This window comes from Pithys albifrons, chromosome 9 (assembly GCF_047495875.1).
Source record: "Pithys albifrons albifrons isolate INPA30051 chromosome 9, PitAlb_v1, whole genome shotgun sequence".
NCBI lineage: Eukaryota > Metazoa > Chordata > Aves > Passeriformes > Thamnophilidae > Pithys > Pithys albifrons.
This window is the reverse complement of record NC_092466.1, coordinates 21,950,436-21,971,179: the sequence shown is the minus strand read 5'-3', so window position 1 is coordinate 21,971,179 and position 20,744 is coordinate 21,950,436. Positions and strand designations below refer to the sequence as shown.

Sequence of the window (20,744 nt, the reverse complement as noted above, 5' to 3'; positions counted from 1 at the left end):
TTTGAATTAACAAAGTGACAAAGGCAGGCTTCCCACAGCCCTCTGGGAGCCAGCACTGGATGGTTTGGAAATAACCAGTTGACTTCATCCTGGCGTAGTGGAGAAATCGTTACATATCGCTTTCGTGATCACATCTCTGTTCCCATTTCATATCTGTGTTTCCTGAGAAAACACTAATCAGTCCCATTCAGAAGGGAGAGGTAGCTGGATTACTCTGGAGTACGTGTGTTTCAGAAAAAGAGGGAGGGAAAGACACTGTGACCTGATAGTGCAGAACAAGAGAAACTGGTTTACAAGCAGTAATGCTTTTCAGTTATTGGGTTGAGTATTTAAAGAAAAGGAAGGACCACTCTGTATTCCTTGTGGAACTTTGAGAGTTCACACTGACAAATAATATAAAAAAAACTAAACTGCCAGAGAAATTGTCCCACTCGTAGCTTTGACAAAGGTTTGCATTTGACATGAATATAAATTTTTCACAGTTTAGAACTGAGATCCAAGTAATGAATTGCAAAGCTTTAGAGAGGCAATGCTGTCTGCCTGGCTTCCTGGTATGCATATTCAGAAGCCAAATACTTAGGACTCCTTTATAGCTCTAATAAGCCCTGGTGACTCTGACAAGGGAAGGTAGAAGTTCCCAGCTCCATCTGTATGAACTGGAGTCAAACTACCACTGAAATCAAGACTCACTCTTGAGCACAGCCAGTTCTCCTTCCCTCTGGCAGTCAGCAATAGGGCTGACTGCCCCAGTCTGCCCTGCATCTACTCCAGTTGCCTTCCACACGCCTTACAGTCTTGAAGTTGCCATACAAATGCCACTATGGATTGGGCTGGCTGGCATGATTGCGTATGGTTGTCAAACCCCAGGCACAGGTAGCTAACTTGTGAAGCAGTTCCACAGTGAGCAGGCCAAACATCAGGGTGGTCTCCAATCACAGGATACCAGAGTCCTATCCCCAAAAACACTTACCCCTTTTTACCCTAAGTATTTGCTATTTACTCCCATGTAGAAGTCCGGGCAAACAAATAGCACTGAGTTCTTTGGAGCCCACTCTGATCTAAAGCAGTTTGGAGGGGCCAGGATCCGCAGAGCTGATGCAGCTGCATCACGGTACAGTCCTAGCTGCAGGAGCAGCTGAAGTGCAGTGGGATAGCTGAGGCACCACCAGTTGCCTGCTGGAGATCAGCAGGCTGAGGGGCATGTTCCACTGTCCTGGGGAATGCTTGCTATGCAGGTATTCTTCTCCCTGGGAGAAATGCCTGGGGAGCTGATTAAGCTGGCTTGGTTATGCTCTTAGAGTATTCTGATATCCAAGTGTTTAACACCTGGCTTCCATAGAGTTGTGAAGCAGAAAATCAGGATGAGAACATGTAGCTGAAGTTAGAGATGAGTCCGTCCCTGGAGCCTACACTTCAGGCATCTGTACCACCTGAAAGACACTTGAAACACCATTTTGATCTGTAGCCCTCTCTCAGGGTTTTCTTCCAGCTTAGCCCCACAAAACAGACCTTGCTCACTGCTTTTCCTTGTCCCCACAGGATAGTTGGTGGGGATCAGACTGGCCCATGGCTACAGCGTTCCCCTTCTCCAGGGCAGCGAGGGCTCACCCCTCCATCGCTGCTCAGCCCCCCAGCACAGTTACTCAGCTCTGAAGCAGCAGGAGCCCCGGCCACCACCCAGCCCTCGCAGCCGCGGAGGTCGCAGAGGCACCTGGAAAGCCTCACCTCGCCACCGGACAGCGAGGCCTACTATGGTGAGACAGACAGTGATGCTGACAATGTGGCCCAGGAGAAGCACCGCCGGGCTCGCAAGAAGAGTCCACGCTCCCCACCTGACAGCACCACCAGCAAGACGGATGCACCTCAGGATGAGGTGTCCCTGTCTGAACAGAGCGGCTATGAGAGCATGCCAGAGGCTGCTGTGCAGGGGGGAGCAGAGCTGGCCAGCTCTGGCGGGGTGGCCAAGAGGGAGATTGTCTGCCTGCCTGGCAGCCGCACAGACACTCCGTTCTCAGACAGCGAGGGACAGTTGCGGCCACCATCAGCAGAGGAACGGGAGCCTTCTCCGGAGGCAATGCTTCTGCCCCACGCCACCAAGGCTATCCGAGCAGAACGCCATCTCATCCCCATGGTGGGGCCAGTGGAACATCCAATTGATGAAGACCTAACCACCACATATGCAGAGAAAGCCAAGCAGGCCAGTAAGTCCTCTGCACTCTGCCACTCACCCATGCCCTTTTCTTATGCTGGATCTCCTTCCAAAAGCCTAATTCCTGCAAATATCAAATGGGTTAACTCCTCTAGCTTGCAAAGAAGCAGAGTCAAATCAGACCTGTAGAGTCTGGGGCTTCCTTGCAGCTGGATCTACCTCACCCAAAGACATCCCAAGAAACAGTTAAGAGAAAGGGTCTGGGTCTGGGAGTCACTTGTAGAAGCTGCAGCCATACAACCAGCTGTGCTCTAGCACCTCTGTGTGCTGAAAACAGCATGGAGGTCATTGGTTTCTTCAACACTTTGGGCTGAAGAAGACTCAAATGACATGATGGTGTCAGGAAAGAATTTGGGGGTTAAATTTCCCTGGCCTTCCAGAGGTCTCATGGCAGCTCAGTTTGCTCCTTAGCTATCTGTGTGTCCAAGCACAAGATGCTTGTTCCAAGAGGCTCCCAAGGAGCCCACTGTTCAGCTCAGCTCTCCGTGGGAACAGAGCCATGTACTTGATTAAGGACTGATGAGAAGTCATTTTCAGTCAACATAGCCCTAAAAGAGTCATGTCAGTAAGTCATTCATTTCTCTCACCCTGTCCAGCTCAGGGAAGGACTTGTCTGCGTCAGAGGATGTTTTGTCTGCAGGCACTCACTGCAGCAAGGAGTATCCATGTTGGCAGCAGCTGGTGAGCTCTGGTAGAATTTTTCATTTTTTAGGTATTGGCAGAGAAGGGTTACCAGCAAGGACAGGCAGGAGCTGGTAGATCAGCTCTTGAAACAGTTCCTTGTAGTGCAATCCTTGTAAATCAAGACTTTTCCACGTGGAATAAAATACTGAAAAATGTAGTGTATATAGGTGATGGACTTTAATTATGAATATCTTTCCTGGTTTCTGCTACACGTGGGGTATTTCAAAGCCAAACATGAAGGCAGAACAAGATGTTACCTGATTTCACAGCTGTGATCTATCCAGTAGTATTAAAAACAAGGTGATCAAAAACTTATTTTCATATGAATACCTCAGTGTGTACTATGATTGAATAATTTGCACTTCTCTGAGCCTGGAAATAAAGAAGGGTTAAAAAAGTGATTTAGCTGGGGGACAGAATGGAAAACAGAGACACAGAAAAATTGCTAGACTGAATCAGAAATAAAGCACATGAATTCTAACATCTGATTCTCTCCTTCAAATGCTAGACATTTGTATTCAGGCCAGCTTATAATGCTAGGCAATTATTAAGCCTCTCTTTTCTCTTTTCCTTGGCCTTTATCGGTTCTGCCTAAGGGATCCTATAGAGATAACTTTCAAACCCAGGTGCTTCCATCAGGCTGCACTGTCTTACTGCTCTTCCCAGCACTGAGAGGGCAGACTCAGTTGGGTCCCTTATGTCTGGCCCTGCTACACAGTGCAAATGACTTGGTGCCTTGTACTATTTCTTCCTAGTCTCTAGCACTCATTTTCCTTAGGACAAGTAAGAAAGTAGCAATTTCAGCCTCCCCAAAGATAAAGCTATTTTTTGTCCCTTTGAATAATGTACAAGCATGTGGTGAATGTTGAGAAAGGCATGTTCAGCTGCTCCCTGCCACCTGATAGTTCTAGCAGTGGATGAGCAATTGCTTTACATCAAGACTTATTTCTATGGACAGCATGAGTACAGAAGGATCCCAGGAAAGCTATGTATTTAATTCAGAGCATTTCTGATGGCAAAATAATACTCCATGGCAGGAGGTGATGCAACAATGTTTCCAGCTAGAGTTAGGGTTCCCAGAAGCACAGTAGATTGAGATAGCATTTTATTCTCCTATTACTCCTCCACTGCTCACATCCTTTCTGTTTTATGTTAGGCCATGGGTGTCCTTATGTAAGAGTTACACTTCCATGGATGGCAACTCAGACAGCCGACTCAGTGTTTTCTTGGGTTAGGGATCTTGGCAGTAAATGAGAAAGCAAAGTTCCTGATAATGCTGGAGCACAGCACTCGATAAAACAAAAATCAGGTTCAGCAGCCAATAACTCTGTGAAGGAAGAAAACAAGTAGGGAAGAGGTATGCAAGGTGTTCATTACATAGTGAACATTTCTAAGAAACACCTGTACCTGGAATAAACACTGGTATAAACACAGGAGGATGTGGGACTCCTGAACTGCACTGGCTCCTTGGGGAGGCTCTTGCAGAGAAGCTACTGACTGGCATGGGAGGCACATGGTAGAGCATCTCTTGCCAGAAAGATGTAGCCTTGGTGAAGTTGTTTGGGCTAGCATTGCTTCAGCTCCTACAGCTGCTCTAGGCTCCTATGGAGATAGCAGAGTTTAAAGCTCTGTTCCTCTGCCTCTCCTTAGCAATATCCACAGCACAGTAACCTGCTCTGGGACACAGAGACTCCTGGGTTTTGCTAAAACAGGAATGCAAAATCAAGCTCATGGTTTAGAAGCTAGGCAAGGTTTTACAATCTGAGTTAACTACAGTAAGTGATTGGGACTATCAGTCATGAGAGCCTAAGGCTCAATATATTTGCAGTAGACATTTAAGGACCATTCGAAATACCAAATCAGATGTCTGCCTTTTAAAGCCCTAACTATCTAAATATATTCCCTGTGCACTTGCTCAGCACACCCTCCTTGCCTTGTCATGGCTTCAACCACTGCATCATAAGAATGTAAAAACCTCCTTCTGGGTTTGTTGGGATTTTTATCCAGATGGTTTCTCACCTTTTCTTCCTACAATGTATTATTTTCTCGTGCCTGCTCTGATGTTTTGTCCAAATTTGTGGATATTTCTCTTGTCCTTTGTTTTAATTCTTTCAAATTTTTCACTGTAATTTTAAGCTACAGAAACTATCTCTCTCTCCCTTCCTCTCTTTCCCTGCACCTCAGGCAAACATTATTGCAGGTACAGTATTTCTAGATGAGTATTTAGAAACATCAAACTTCTTTACAAGTAACTGAAATCTCAGTACAAGAACAGAGCTATGTAATAATTCTTTTGCCCACCAAGAGCATCAGGTGACTTCACTGCTCTATTGTCCTGCAAGGATCTCAGTAAGACTGCTACTGCTGTTAGCTCTTGGGTTTTCTCAAACTTAAGATCTCTAGCTTTGTTCTTTATTTCCTATCTCTAGAGCTGCTTTAGACCTTTATCCTCACTGCATGCTCTGAGTTTTTGAGATCACAGGCAAATGGACTCAGCCATCATCCCCTCTTTTCTGTATGATTTTCCTTCATTTCTGATGATGTTAGAAAATCTGATCTGTGCTGACTGTATACTGCCCTCTAGATCATCAATGAAATGAGGAAGTACTTCCCATACTCCCTTACCATCTTTCCCTGTTGTACCATGACAGGTGATCACTCTTTATGCTCTGATTGTTACTGGTTCATTTTATCTTAATTTTAATTTCTCCAATGAATGTATTTTTTGCATTAACTCCATCAGCTCCTGAGAAGTACAGCTGTTTTCCCTGCCATTGCTTAGAGGATTCAAATCACATGGTAACTGCTGGAAGTGGCACTGCTGTCTGACACCTGTTTTGTGTCACAGTAGCCCAGGAGCAAGTGGAGCTCACCTATTTATACTAGGCAAGGATTTGACTCCAGGAGCAGAACTCAGCAGAACTCAGGTGGCAAGTACTAACAGCCCAAAATCAAGATTTGGCAGTGGGCAGGGTGGAGCAAAATAGGCACAGGATAGAGGGGGCAGCAGTTGCTGGTGCCACCATATGATGCTCTGAATGTCTTCAGCTGCTGAATTGTGCTTTTTCATCCCCAGCAAAGACACAAGGTCTTGGTGCTCCTTAGAGAGCCAACAGCCCTTGCAGTGAGGTTTGGCCCTCTCTCTTTCCAGAGTTCATGCTCTATTTCCACATTGGTATTGGCTCATTTTTTCCAGCCTACGGGATAAGCACATACATCACCCCAGCCCTCCACAGGACACGTGACTTAGACATGCCTGCTCCAAAACCACTCAGACCATTGCTGGTGCAGACTGCTGGGGCTGTGGGGAGCCACACACCATCCAAATGTGGGGGTACTTGTCCTGTAAGTAAAAGGACTTCAGTCTTGGTCACTACCCAGTAGCTACTATGCACCCTGGTGTTTTGCTTAATGGGGTAAGGCAATGGCCAGCAAACAGGAACTCTTTACTGTATTTTAAATGAACTACAGAACAGCTTTATTTGTAAATAGCCAATATTTTGTCTAATCTGTAGAAACAAAAGTATCAATTTGTTTTCTTCCCGCTAAAACTGTAACCTGCTCTCTTTAAAGAGGTGATTAATCCCTGGTGAAACTGGGAATCTTTAGGGCCTCAGTTTGTCATCACTGTAAAGGGCCAAGACACATCCCTTCCTGAGATCATTTATGTGCCACTTGGACAGCACAGAAGAAAAGGAAAAGACAAGACAGAAAATACAAATTGAACAATCTGAATCAGTTTCAAGAGGTTAACAGAAAGTGGGAGATTGTGTCAAGGAGAATCAAACTACAGTTATCACAAGTAATTGCTTGTGAGGTTCTTTGTTTCCCCATAGCACCTACAGTGTCCTTCTCTTCTTGTCCCACCTTCAGAGGCTTGGGATGCATCTGTAGCCAGGGTTGGTTCTTCTCAGCCACCTGTGCTCTCCGAGGTGCACTGTATGCTCAGTCCCATCCTAAATCACCTCACCAGACAAAGGGCTCAGCCTTTCTCACCACTGAAAATACCAATTGCTAGTAGAAGACAGACATACCAGGACAACAGTCGATTCCTAACTTGCTATCACACTGTGTCAGTGCAAGAAGTGCTTCAAAATACCTCAATTTAAACTTGTCCTCTGAACTATTTTTAGTTCCTACAACTCAAGAGCCTCTCCATATATGGTAGGGGAAGGCAGGGAAAAATGGGTGGGAAAATTTCCTCCTCTGCTTTATATAGGTCTGGCTGCCTATGCAGAGTCATCAGAGATACTACATTCCATATCAGAAGAAGAAATCCTTGTTTAAGCGGATGTACAGCAGCATCACTTGAAAAGATAGGATGCTTATAAATAAGTGGCCTATTCATTGGAGGGTCATACAGATTACCTCTTCTAAGGGTGACTGCAGTCACGTTTCTCTGCAGAGAGGGTGAGTGCAGCAAGGCATCTCTCAGCCTACACAATCAGTATAGACTGCAGGAGCCATGAACAAGATAAAGTTCCTGAATGGCAGTTTGAACTTACTGCACCACATTTTCTACTTGGCTTTTGACTTTGACAGTTGTGACTCTAATGACCACAGTTAGTGATTGTTAGACTAACTTAATGGTTTTGCCATTCACTGCAGTCTAGGAGACCAAAAGTTTTAGGATAGTAGTCAACTGCCTCATCCTACCTGCTTTAAAGTAAAATAGAAAAGCATTCTGCTCAGACCAGGAGATTAAAATTGATTCCCTGAACTCTTGATCTTACAGGAAGTCTGTTTCCAGCAGTATGAAGCAATTCTGAATCACCCTTGGCCCTTGTTAACTCAGTGAGCAGCTGGCCACCAGGAAAAAAAGGACAACAGCTTCCATGGTTGAATCACAGATGGAGAGTCTGATCTCACTTCAGCACACATTAAGCTAGAAATTGCATCCACTTGGGAAATCAGTTTACATACCCTGCTCTATGCAGTCTAGTTGTATGCGCTTGCTCAAGAATACCCCACTTATAACTAACATTCAGCTTTGAATTCTCTGCTGCTTGGAAGGCATTTATCAAAGACCACAGTGAGAGATACTCTGAGTATCTAGAGCCCTCTTTCTCTACTTTTAGGCTTCAGTATGGCATTTGAGCTTGTGCCTTCAGTATATGTTCTTCTACCAAAAGCACAGAGATGATATTTTCAGGCTGATGTATTAACAGTTTGCGCAGAAGACAGAGATTATAAACTAGTATTGTCCATCTTGGCTAGTTTGGATATATTTTTCCTTTTTCTTGAACCATCTAACAATTTGTCACAAGTAATTGGCCATCTTGCTCAGTTATTCTTACTGAAGACCTTCAGCATTGATCCCTTTGGCATCTCTCTTGTCCACCATTTCAGTGAGGATGCTGTGTCGTTGTAGCACTGGAAGTAAGGCTGATAATGTTCTGCTGTGCTCCACCTTGGAACATCTGCTGCCCCAGAGCCTGACAGAGACAGGGATTTAGCTGAACATGTATTAACTCAAGATAAATTCAGCTGTATATAATATTCTATGGGATGCGAAAGATCTTTAGTATTTGAAGATATATGGAGGAAAATTATGATCCCTGAAATGAAAAAGTATATACTCTCATTTGTCCTAGTATTTCCACCATGTGAGTTATCATTTGGGACATCTTTTTAGACCTATCAGTTATTCCAACAATATTATTGTCAGCACAGGGACTCTGAGTCTGGGTCACAGTTCTCAGACATGATCAGAGGTAATTCATCATCCTGCTGCTGGTGAAAAGTGTCAGCAGTTCTCTTCCGAGCTCACACTTCCATGGTCCTTGCAGGGCCCCAGCAAGTCATTTTTCGGACTATGCTGCCACATACATGAAGTTAACATAGCCTGTCCTAGCACGTGCACTTCTGCTCTGACTTAGGATGTGAAAGGTTGATGGGGAACAATGGGATTAACCAAAAATTTTGCCAGTAATACAGATCTCAAAGGTGATTACAGCAATAATCACACTGAAACAACTGTATATATGACCCCACAGACTGTCTTAGCCAAGCTGATAGCTTTAGGTTCCAGGATTCTGAGAGCTGACTGGAAGGAAATCATAATGTAAAGAGGCAATGGGAATCCCTCTCCCTGTCCAGTTGTTTTCATCAGTTCTGAAAGTGTTATGGAACTTCTTGGCAAGTCTGCTCAGGGATTACACTAAAATGAGACAAAGTGATAGTCATGGATGAGGAAGAGGCATAACAGGGTGAGGCATAAAAAGACTTTCTCAAGGGGTAATTAAACATCAGTGATTACTCAAAAGAAGTGAGAGATGATTATAGCTAGAAAGAAGAAAACTCTCAACCTGGCAAATAATTGTTCTTCAGTTTCACTTAAATCCATCGCAGGAAGGGAGATCAGTTTATTGTGAAATGTGTAAACCTCCACTGTCATCAGTGCCTCTGCTACTTACGTTAATCAAGAATCTACCTCTTTGTCTGAAAGAAACAGGAGCAGAAACAGGGACAAGTAGATTTAGCATATCTTGGCACACTGACTATACTAAAAGGACAAGGCTGAATCATACTCTCTATAGCAGTGAAATGTAAGGAATTAATGAAAATTGTGTCAGAATGGTCCTCAGTCCTTGCTAAATACCCTGGAATAATGGGAAGGGTTTCAAGGAGAGAGAGCAAGAATACACCCTTCTACTAACTCTAAGGATCAGGCTCTAAGGATAAGAAAAGAATTAATAATAATTAGGTGTATGAAGTAGTTCTTTTGAGCATACTTTGTGGAAAACAAAATGAACAGTAAAATCAATGTGGACTAATAAAAAGTAGAAAGAGTCTTTGACCTGCCCCATGAGATATGAATTCATGGATAAAGAAATAAGGTGGATGAAGTATATGTTGGCTTCTCTAAGATACATGATATGGTTCCACATGACATTTCCAGAGAGAAACATGGATGAGATAGGACTACTGTAAGGTGACTGCACAATTGGCTAAGAATAGAACAGAAAACATAACTATTAATGGTTCATGATGTCATATTAGCTAACTGGCTAAGTTGGTAGTAGTGTTTCACTGGGCTTCTGAATCTAACAGGACTACCTCTATATTTTCACCCATGGAGCTTTAAACATGTCAATCAAATGTCCTCTCCACCTCAATGTTATATGACTGGCAAGGAGACAGATGATTAAAAATCCCAACCCTCCTCTCTTCTGTCAGTGGATCTTGTCCTCTGGTTGCAGCTAGACGGAACGAGCAGTATGTGCTGTGGGGCACACCACAGCCCTGAAACTGCCCCTGTTCGGAACTGGACCTCTGCTGAGACACCTTGCAGCTTTTCTCTGGTCTTTCTTCCCACAGAAACCCAGGTGTGTGGGGTACACAGGGGAGGGAGGTGGGTTACCTGGACTGAGGAGCTCAAAAGTGTTCTCAGGTACACCATTTTTTTCTTTCTATCTGATTTTTCAGCTGCCAATTCCTGCTAGTGAAGTATTGTAAATGTGTTTTGTTTCTCTTGACTGTTGTACTTAGCAAGCAGTAACAGGAAATATCAGTGATACCATTTTCAAGGGATGGCCTGGGGATTCAGTGGAGATTTCTGTTTAATAATCAGCAGATGACATAATGCAAGGAAGGTATACAGTTTTCACATGAAAGGCTAGATTTTTAAATGTAGTAGGAACTTAAATAGCTACAGAAAAGGACTAAAATCAATTGGGTAACAATTGATGTTACCCAAGTGCTACAGGATTGATGAAGTCCACATGCCCAGATGGTGAGCATATACCTGGATTACCACTAGTAGATGCTGGAGACACTGAAGGACAGAGAGACGAGGAACCTGTGATATCCCGCTGTCAGACATCAGACATTTTGTGAGCAGTAGAATTAGCAGATCCTGGTATCCTTTTAGTTTATGTTTTGTATTTGATATCTGATTCTCTCATGTCTAGTAAATGCAAATCTGTGTGATTTCTCACATTCAAAATGAGAATGCATAATCTCTCTGTTGTGTGTGTTCTTCAGTTTTTGATGCCTAATTGAAGTTGTGCTCAGGCTTCTCGCTTCCTGTGATGGAGTGCATACCTTTGCTGAGCCATCTGTAAGAGCATGTAAACCTGTAGGAGCATTGTACCTTTGTGACTTCAGACTCTTAAAATTAGCAAATGGACTCAAAAGCTATTAGCATGAAATGGGTAATTCAAAAGACATGCAGCAGGACTGCATAAACCTTTCTCAGGAAATTGGGCTAAAACTGCAAAGGACTAGTGCATTCAACAGGTGCTGTCCTGCCAAGAGGAAGTTCTCCTTTGGCAGAAATTTGGCTGTGTTGTTGCAGAACACCATGCAGACAATATCCAGAGCCCAAGTGTGAGCTGTTAGCACACAAAAACTGGCCATGTCTGCTACCTGTTGCACTGAGGAGACTTTTACATCCAGCTCAGGAAGAAAGGCAAACTCTCTTAACTGAGGGAGATTTTTTTGAATGAACAAGCTATTCAAGTCTCCAGCAGGATATCATGAGACTAATATATTGCAGCCATGCACAGTGATATCTCCAGACCCTCTCTGCCTCACAGAGCTCTTCAAGAGCAGTGTGGCTAAGAAAGATCAAAAATTTACAAAATGACTGGGCATGTTTTTTTCCCATAGGCTGTCAGAAAGGTGATTTCTGTTTTTCTAAAACCTGGAGATTGCAGTGGGGCAATGTCTCACTGGGACACTTAAAATCACTAGTCATTTAAGAAGAAATACTGGTTTGACAAGTACTTAACTATTTAACCTCAGATACATGCTTAAGTGTTGCAGACTTGAGTAGGACGGAGGCATTTGCCTGTAGTGTCCTAAATTGGACCTGAAGCCGTATCTGTTTTATATTATGCACAGATTATGGCATGGAAGTGTGCAAATATCCAAGAATGAGAAACATGTTTTCTATCCTGAGAGTTCTACCACTTCTTTTAAGTAAAAGAAAATATACCCCTCTTCTTAACTGTTTGCAATTTAAATACTGATCAAAGCTTGAAAGGTTGAAGCTTTCAACAGGGGAATACTTGGAAGGTCAATATAACCCATCCAAATCTTATTTTGAAAGGACTCCAGGTATGAAAAGTATGAGATGTGTATAGCCTCTAATGACTTACTATTTGCAACATTAGCCATGGAAAAATGACCTTGTCTAACATAAATAGTTCAAAGAACAAAATTCTAGGTGATCCCATGTGAAAAAAATAGTAGACAAGTAGCATTTCATCACAGAGGAACTGTCTCTTTATCTCTGAAATTAGCAAAGTGCTTATTTTCTATGGTAATGTTTTTTCTAGAATTTAAACTTTGGTAATAAAATTTACCATTCCTTGTTTCCTAGAGAAGATGAACACTATCTGTCCTCATATAAGCTTGCGTGTTCAGTAGTTTTCCTGAGCATACATTAAAGTGATTTCTTTTAATAAGGCCTGATCTTGAAAAGATTTATCATTTTTACACTTCTCTTTACTGTAATTAGTAACAAAATTGATTTCACTTCAGTGAAATTTTGTAAAATTAAGTCCACAGGAAAATCTCTGTAGGCTTTGCTTAGTAGAAATTTTTCTTTTTGTGGATTTTTCCAACAAAATTCAGTGGGAACATGAGTGCTTTAAATGATGACAAAAAAATTCTATATAAATTATGCATCACACTCAGAATTTATGAGAGGTTTACAACTCTTTCTTTTACTCTTCTATCTATTCCATTTGACTATTCTTAATAGATACAGAGCTGTATTTCCATTCCAACTTTATGTATCAGATATCGCAAGGTTTCCCCAAAGAGAATGTATCTCTACATGTATAAATATTCACCAAAGAAGAGACTGAACCACTTCCATTGCTGTTGCTGTAAGAACTCCTGTGTGTGACAGGTCTCTCTGTAGCAATGCTGCCTGTGTGAGTTGTCTTGGCATCAGTGATGGCTGTGGATTTTAGGAGGCCTGGTCTCACTTGATTTTTCTAGACTCGCTAACGCTGGAGACGATCTGCTTGAGTCTGAGGCTACAGACTAGCAAAGGCTGGGGCTGCTGGGAGGGAGAATCACGGGAGCCAAGTCCCTTGGCCACGGCTCTGGGGTTCTCTCACAGGAGCTATTGCTTGAGAGCAAATAGAGGCAGTGAGGCAAAGTGTGGGGAGATGCTGAGCAGGCCACCACTGCAGACATTTGCAGACTCTCATCACCACCCTTTCCCTTCCTCCCTGTCCATTTCAGCCCTCACTAACAGCACCTCATCTTTCAACACCTCTCAGCCTCCAGTGCTTGAGCTTTGCATGGTGATGCCAAAACACCACTCCTTGGCCTCTAAACACTCCATCACCCTCCCTGGGCACAGCCACACTCTCCAGTTGTGTAGGTAACAGCTTCTGCTATTTTAGCGACTAAACAACTTCACTGCAGTCACCCAGGATCCTAATGCTCCTCTGTTAAGTGTTCCTCAGCCTTGGAACACAACAGAAATCTGTATCAGTACCAGTTCTCCTTAGACATGGAAGAAAATTGATATATGCACAAAAAGAAAGGTTCTCCTTCCTCTTTTCTCCCTTATGTTTACTTGGAGCTGGGTGCTCTCTGAGGGTTTCAGACCAGGAAAGCTGCTTTCCTCCTGTGTGGGTTTCTTCTGCCTGTCCATGTCGAACACATGCACTGTGTTAGTTTCATCTCTTTGAAGGGCTCTGATACAGAAATTCTGGACATCAAGGCATTGGTAACACTAACTTGAAACTTGCATGTTTCTAACCTGAAGCTTGCACCAAAGAATCTGCAAGAATATAGAGTATATTTTCTTACTTCAAAACAAACAAAAAAGGAGTTTCTCCTTACACAGAGTACGGGGTGGGGGAAAGAAGGAGGGTGTTCAAGTGCCAGGTGACAACGTCCATCACACTGCTTGGTGATGAAGCTACAAAGACAAAAATAGACAAAATGACCTCATAGCTTTCAGCAGCAATGCCTACGAGACAAAAGAGAGGCTTTAAAAGGCTTGTGGAACTGATAGGAAAGGGCTTGGACATCTCAGAGTTTTGGTTCGACTCCAGCAGGGAACTGCTTTGCTCCTCTCATTGCCTCTCTCTCTGTTTATGGGGAGTTGTGAACTAAACAGACTTTGTGACATGCCCAGCTCTCCAGGTCTGGACTCTGCCTTCTCAAGCTTGGATCAGCCTTATGCAGGTACAAATGTCTCCTCTTTGCTTTTTTTTTTTCTTTCTTCTCTTCTCTTCTCTTCTCTTCTCTTCTCTTCTCTTCTCTTCTCTTCTCTTCTCTTCTCTTCTCTTCTCTTCTCTTCTCTTCTCTTCTCTTCTCTTCTCTTCTCTTCTCTTCTCTTCTCTTCTCTTCTCTCTCTCTCTTCTCTTCTCTTCTCTTCTCTTCTCTTCTCTTCTCTTCTCTTCTCTTCTCTTCTCTTCTCTTCTCTTCTCTTCTCTTCTCTTCTCTTCTCTTCTCTTCTCTTCTCTTCTCTTCTCTCTCTTCCTTTCTTCCTTCTTTCCTTTTCTCTCATTTTTACTCTACTTCCCCTATTCTCTTGACTATTCTGATTTCACTCTTTACCTTCAACAAGTCATCTTAGGAATATTTCTCTTTCTCTTTTTTCTTAAACTGCTGTGAAAGATTGTAGCTTCAATAGCAGGATCATTTTTCTGTTGGGAGGATTGGTATAATTAGTTATGTGCTTTAGCCTTTGATGATGAGGAAAGTAGGAAAAAGAGAAGAGGGAGGTGAGCGGCAGGTCCCAGAAGGCCTTACTTGCCAGCTGCTTCAGAGCACAGGACAGTTCAGATCAACTTTCTGGGGAAGTTGTACATGGATGTTAATGCTAAGCCAGGACATGGTGGAGTTATAGCCAAGACTGTCTACTGTTATAATTTCTCCGACAGTATTGGCTAGTCCAAACTTAAGAGCTGACACTTTCATGGTATTCTGCTGTCAGAAGGGGCCGTGCAGACAGTCCCCTTGGAGGGTGTAGCTCCCTAGCTTTTTGTTCCCGATGTCACAAACCCTCCCATGAGTCACTCAGGGGCCAGAGCTTACATATTCTGGACTGAACTAAGATTCTATAGTACTGCTCTTTCTCCTTGTAAATTTAGAAACAAAATACCACCAGATGAGGTGTAGTAGCTTGTAGCAAGAAGACTTGTGGCAACCTCCCTTATTTCCTCCATTGTGAACAAACCCCAGAGACACATGCATACAGATTTGTAAGTGGAGTGGACAGACCTTCAGGGACTGTAGCTCGTTTCCATCATGGAGAGCAGGTCTTCAAAGGCAAGTCTATGACTGTCCTGAAGAGCACTAAGTCTACACAAAAACCTGGACACCACTTGAGTCGTGGTTCGGCAAGGTGGAGTCATTCTGTCAGGAATGTTTTGCAAAGAGCCTTCATTTTGCAAATACAAATAAAAATAGCGACCCATTTTTTCAGTATTGATTTTGCTGTTTCCAGTTTTCTGGGTGCAAAGAAGAGGAATGGACTGTGGATCTAAATGAGGTGATCTCAAACTACAGAAGTCCCCTTTCTGAAATCCCAAAGCAGCAGCATGTGCTATGGATTGTCTGCAAACCTTGAGAGCTTCCTAGAAGGATGACTGCTCTGCAAATCAACACCTTACTTTCAGCATGGGGTGGGAGGGGGAAGCTCTTTCTGCTGTGGTTACTGACGTAATATGGAATGTTGATACTTAGCACAGTTGTGCAGCCTAGCCACGTTTTGGGAGACATCTGCAGTCTTCAGGAAAGTAAACTTCTTAGCTAACCTCTCTGTCCCCCACATTAGCAGGTTCCCATTGAATAAATGCTTTGTGCTAAAATAGTCAGCAGTGAGATCTTGAGAGGACTGAGTGACTTCCATCATCTCTTGAGCTAACACCATTCCTATCACTGCCTGCAGCTCCTCTCCCTCTCCCTCTCCCTCTCCCTCTCCCTCTCCCTCTCCCTCTCCCTCTCCCTCTCCCTCTCCCTCTCCTCTCCCTCTCCCTCTTCAGCAGGGCATAATTTTTTACCTCTTTCTTGAGAATGTCAGGACTGGGCAAGGTGTTACACATTTTTTGGACAAATTATTAGATGCAGACAGTGGATGATTATTTCATCTGTACTATCGTGCTGGGAAAAAGACAGTGGGAGTAAGGAAAAGGATCAAATGAAAGAAAACAGATATTGTCTATGGTTTAGGTATGTGAGCCTTTTTTCTGTGCAAGGTTAGAGCTGATTTCTGTCACTTCAACACTGATTCAAGGTATGTCCATACTTTCCTTAGTGCAGCCAAGTTTGGGTTTACTATTGAATCTTGTTCACTGCCTGCTTTCCCTGCCAAAAGACAGAGAACACAACGTTCCTCCCTGGGGCTTTACTGACAGCTGGGCTGGCAGAGCAGGTAGAAAATGATTATGCCATTGTCCCAAGAGGTGTTGGTCTTTTCCAAGCAAGCCTGTGTAAGTGGATTCCTTCTGGCCTGGCTGATCAGTTGTGCAGGTGTAGGACTCTTGCTCAGGAGCAAATACTCGTCTTCCTTGCCAAGCATGTGGCACAGGGAAGGGATGCCAGCAGAGTGGAAACATGTCTCCTTTGCCTCCTGTGGTGGCAAGGCTGCTGCAGAGCAGTGAACAGCCCTACACACAAGGCTGGTGCACAACACTCTGACTGCAGCTGGCATAGCAGAGCTTAGATCAAGATAAGCCTGGCTGTGCCTGGAGAGCACGTCAGCTGTTGGACACATGCATGGGTGCTAACAGTAGCAGTGGCTGCTCCTGAACTCTCAGGGCTAGAGATTACTTGTTCCTGGGAGTCCTCTATTTGGTAGGAGGTCAGTCTACAGAAAGCAGGGCTCCACCTTCAGGGTGAAAAGTAAATGGTAAAAGTTCCCAGTAGCAAAGTCATGCTCTGTAAAAATGGTTGGGACTCTTGTCCTTGTCCTTCAGAAACAGGAAATCCCAGGTCTGATGAGGAAACAGACTGGCCATCAGAGTTGGAAGAGTTCCCTCTCCACACCTGCATCCAATTCTATTGTGTTTGCAGGGAAAGACAAAACTGCTCCTGGGTTTCTCTCAACAGTTCCTAAAGACACTATCATCGGCAAAACCAGGAAACAAAAAGACAGGCAGGGTGTGAGTATGTTTCCTCCTGTGGGCACTAGAACACCTGTAGCCAGATCACTGTCCACCTTTGCTGACCCAGCCTTTTGATGAGCTGAGATTGCCTCTTTCTCTCTCTTTCAGAGCTGCACCGCCACGAGAGCATCCAGGAGAAGAACGTGAAAGAAGCCAAAACCAAGTGCAGAACCATTGCATCCCTGCTGACAGACGCACCCAACCCCCACTCCAAGGGGGTGCTGATGTTTAAGAAGCGCAGGCAGAGGGCTAAGAAGTATACATTGGTAAGCTTTGGGAGTGTTGACGAGGACCGCTCCTACGAGGAGGAAGACGGAGTGTTTCCGACTAGTGAGTCTGAATTTGATGAGGAAGGTTTCTCTGATGCCCGAAGCCTAACTAATCACTCAGACTGGGATAACACTTACCTAGACATTGAAAAGTCCAAGTCTGACACTGAACAGAAGGAAGAGAAGGAGAAAGGTTTGAGTGAGGCCTCCGGTAAAGGAGCACGCTTATTTGAGCAGCAGAGGGAACGGGCTGGGAAGTACACAGTCGAGAAAGTTCCAGCACAGAAGAGCCCCCAGCTTGCCCCAGCTGCCCAGCCAAAGCAGGGCACAGTGAACGGAGATATGCCTGTGCCAGAGGAGAAGGCAGACAGCATGCCCCTCAGCATCCACCTGGAAGGTGTGCAAGTGCCCAGCAAGGAGCCAACCACCCTCTCCACTCAGCTCCTGGCTTCTCCTAGCCCCACTTTATTCCTGCCTCCCACAAGCACCCCTGACCTTTTCTCTGCAAACTCAACAAGCATGTTCAACAGGTCTGCACGGCCCTTTACTCCTGGCTTTTCTGGCCAACGCCCAGCAACATCCTCTGTCATCTTCAGGCCATCTGCACCCAAAAAACACAGTGAAAATATCAGTGAACAAAGCACGGTAGTTCCCCCTTTCTCCTCTCTGGCTCCTGCCAATGCACCAGTGCCAACGCACCGTGGTCCAGTCAGCTCTTCCACGTCTCTCTATATCCCTGCACCAGGAAGGCCAAAATCACCGCTGGAGTCACAGACAAAAGGAGGAAATTCTCCAGAAACTAAACCTTCTGCCAACACTGCCCGGACAACCACCACCTCTATCTTTCTGTCAACTCCCTCAAAGCCAGGAGGAGATGTGGCCTCTGCAGCATCCCAGCCACGAGTCCATGGAACAGCCTCTTCTTCTTTGTATATTAGTCCAGCACCATCTCAGCACATGAGGAGCAGTTCTCCTGTGCCAAAGCAGCCTTCTCCTGCCATCACTCCAGCAATGCCACGACCTCCTTCAGAGCCCTTAACCTCCAGGGAGCAGAGGATTGCTGTGCCAGCTCCCCGCACAGGCATCCTGCAGGAGGCTCGCCGGCGGGGCAACAAGAAACCCATGTTCAGTAAGATTGAGGAGAAGAAGAAGAATTCACCCAACCCTGAGCTCCTGTCTCTGGTGCAGAACCTGGATGAGAAGCCAAAGGGTGACCACCCTGGGGCAGGCTTTGAGTCTGGGCCTGAGGAAGACTTCCTCAGCCTGGGTGCTGAGGCCTGCAACTTCATGCAGTCCTCAGGCCGCAAGTTCAAGACCCCACCTCCAGTGGCTCCTAAGCCAGACGCTGGACTGGTAAATGGGACCCAGGACATGCCTCAGCTTAAAGGCAAGGGGGCAGAGCTCTTCGCCAAATGCCAGAGCCGCATGGACAAGTTTGTGGTAGAGACAACACCGAAGCCAGAACCCAAGCCCAGGACCCCCTCTCCATCCCCTTCTCTACCCTCATCCTGGAAATATTCACCCAACATCCGGGCTCCCCCTCCAATAGCTTACAACCCAATGCACTCCCCTTTCTATCCCCTGGCAGCCAGCAAATCTCAGGCTAGCAAAGCAGAGAGCAAAGTGAAGAAGGCACCTGGCCAGAAATCAGGGATCAAGGTCATTGATTTAATGCGCCACCAACCCTATCAGTTAAAGTCAGCCATGTTCTGTTTTGGGGATCCCCCAAGCCCCAGCACTCAGAATTCTCCTGGTCAGCCAACCCCACAGGCTAGCTCATCCTTCATGGCAGTCAAGCAGGTCCCCGTGAAAACAGCCAAGACCCAGGAGATTCGTCGCTTCTCCACTCCAGCTCCCATACCAGCCTCAAGCAGCCTGGCACCCACTGTGCTCATGCCCCGCTCAGCCACCACGCTGGATGAGCCGTTGTGGAGAACAGAAATGGCCTCTTCTGCCCCTGCTACACCAGCACCCTTCCAGGTGGAGCTCAGCCAGTCCCCAAAACCATATTGGAGTTCCCCAGAGCCTGGTCAGGCGGGCCAGGGGCCTACTGCAAACCCAGCCTCTGCCTCTCGGTTTCAGGTGGCCAGGCCCAAATTCTCAGCAGCAAGAACAGGGATGCAGGCCAATGTGTGGAGGCCAAGTTTTGGCCACCACTGAGGCAGTAACCCCTCCCATCCCGTTTGTGGCCCTGCAGAGATAGCGCTTGTTTTGTCTTTCATGTCAGCTCAGTACATTGACACAAAATGAAGAAGGAAAAAAATACCCCCAAATTTACTCCCCTTATGCATCACCCTCTCCCCCAGCCTGCCCTTGGTCTCAGATGGGAAATATCATGGAAAGGCTTATTGGCTATGGCTACAGTAGAAGGAAGAATGTGGAGAGAGGGCACAGGAGTGGTACACAGAGATTGGGAACTTGCACGCAGAAGCCAAGGCCACCTCTGGAGGGGGTGGATGTCAGGGGTTGTCTCACATGAGGACACACAGGAGGCAGTGGTTTTCATTTCCCAAGGGCTTTGGAGTCACCCCTGAATGGAGGGAAACTGGGGGACAAGACCTTTTGGGAAGAAAGGGTGAGAGGTGGGATCACAGAACAGAAGCCCTAGCTTTCCTTTCAGACTGCTCTTCTCTTAGCCTGTCAGTCTGTACAGATTCACCTGTGAGTGCACACACATGTACATAGCAACACTCAGCAGGGAGTGAAAGTAGAAGTGGCACTTCACCTTAGACAATTCTCCCTGATTTCCCTCTGGAGGGGCATGGGAAAGAAGGCAAGAGAGCAGAGTGAACAGTGGTGTTTGCCCAGGCACATGTGGGCAGTGTGCCTTGTGCAGGAGAGTGTCCATCCATGCTCATTCCTCCAGTCACCAGGGCTGAAGGTAAAAGGGAGAGTCATCCTAGTTGGTTCTAAACATGACTCAGGTCTGGAAACAGTTTGCCAAAGACCTTTAAGTGGACTTGGTGGGGCTATCACCAGCTGTAGGAACTGCAAAAGGAAGTATCAGTTTTTGAAGATACACAAAGTCAAAGCTAAGCTCAGGCAGTGAATGGCTGGCACAAATAAAGGCCCTGTACCATTAGTCCCACTGGAGCAGGATATGAATGCTGTAAGTACAAAGGTGGACTGCATGGGAGAAGATACAGTAGGGTTTAAAAGGACGTAGAATTGAATATGCATTTGCACATCATCTTTTTATTTTGTTTAGGATGGAAGCGTGACTAGATTAGAAATAGGTCATGACATAAAGCTTGCTGAAAACATTTTGATGAGTTGGAAAACAGAGGTCCTTTACAGACATTCTCAATATGAAGTGGAGGTTGGGAAAACAGAAAGTCACCAGTAAAATTTTATATTAAATGATTTAGGTATTCTTCAGGTCTATTTGGAAAAAACTGAAGTGCCAGAAGATCTGCACTCTTACACACACACACAGAGCTCAGTTTGCCGTCAACACTGGCGAAAAGAGTACTGGTTATTCCTTCAATGTCCCAG

At 45.1% G+C, this 20,744-nt stretch overlaps 1 protein-coding gene across 1 annotated transcript in view; it reads left to right on the top strand.

Moving 5' to 3' along the window:
• SYNPO2L (synaptopodin 2 like) overlaps positions 1 to 19,409 on the top strand; it is a 34,804-nt gene extending 15,395 nt beyond the window's left edge. Inside the window, exons 3-4 of the mRNA XM_071564510.1 lie at positions 1,540 to 2,201; positions 17,089 to 19,409. Coding sequence (XP_071420611.1) covers positions 1,540 to 2,201; positions 17,089 to 19,409 — 2,983 coding nt within the window. The remainder of the gene's footprint in view (positions 1 to 1,539; positions 2,202 to 17,088) is intronic.
• Positions 19,410 to 20,744: the final 1,335 nt, after the last annotated feature.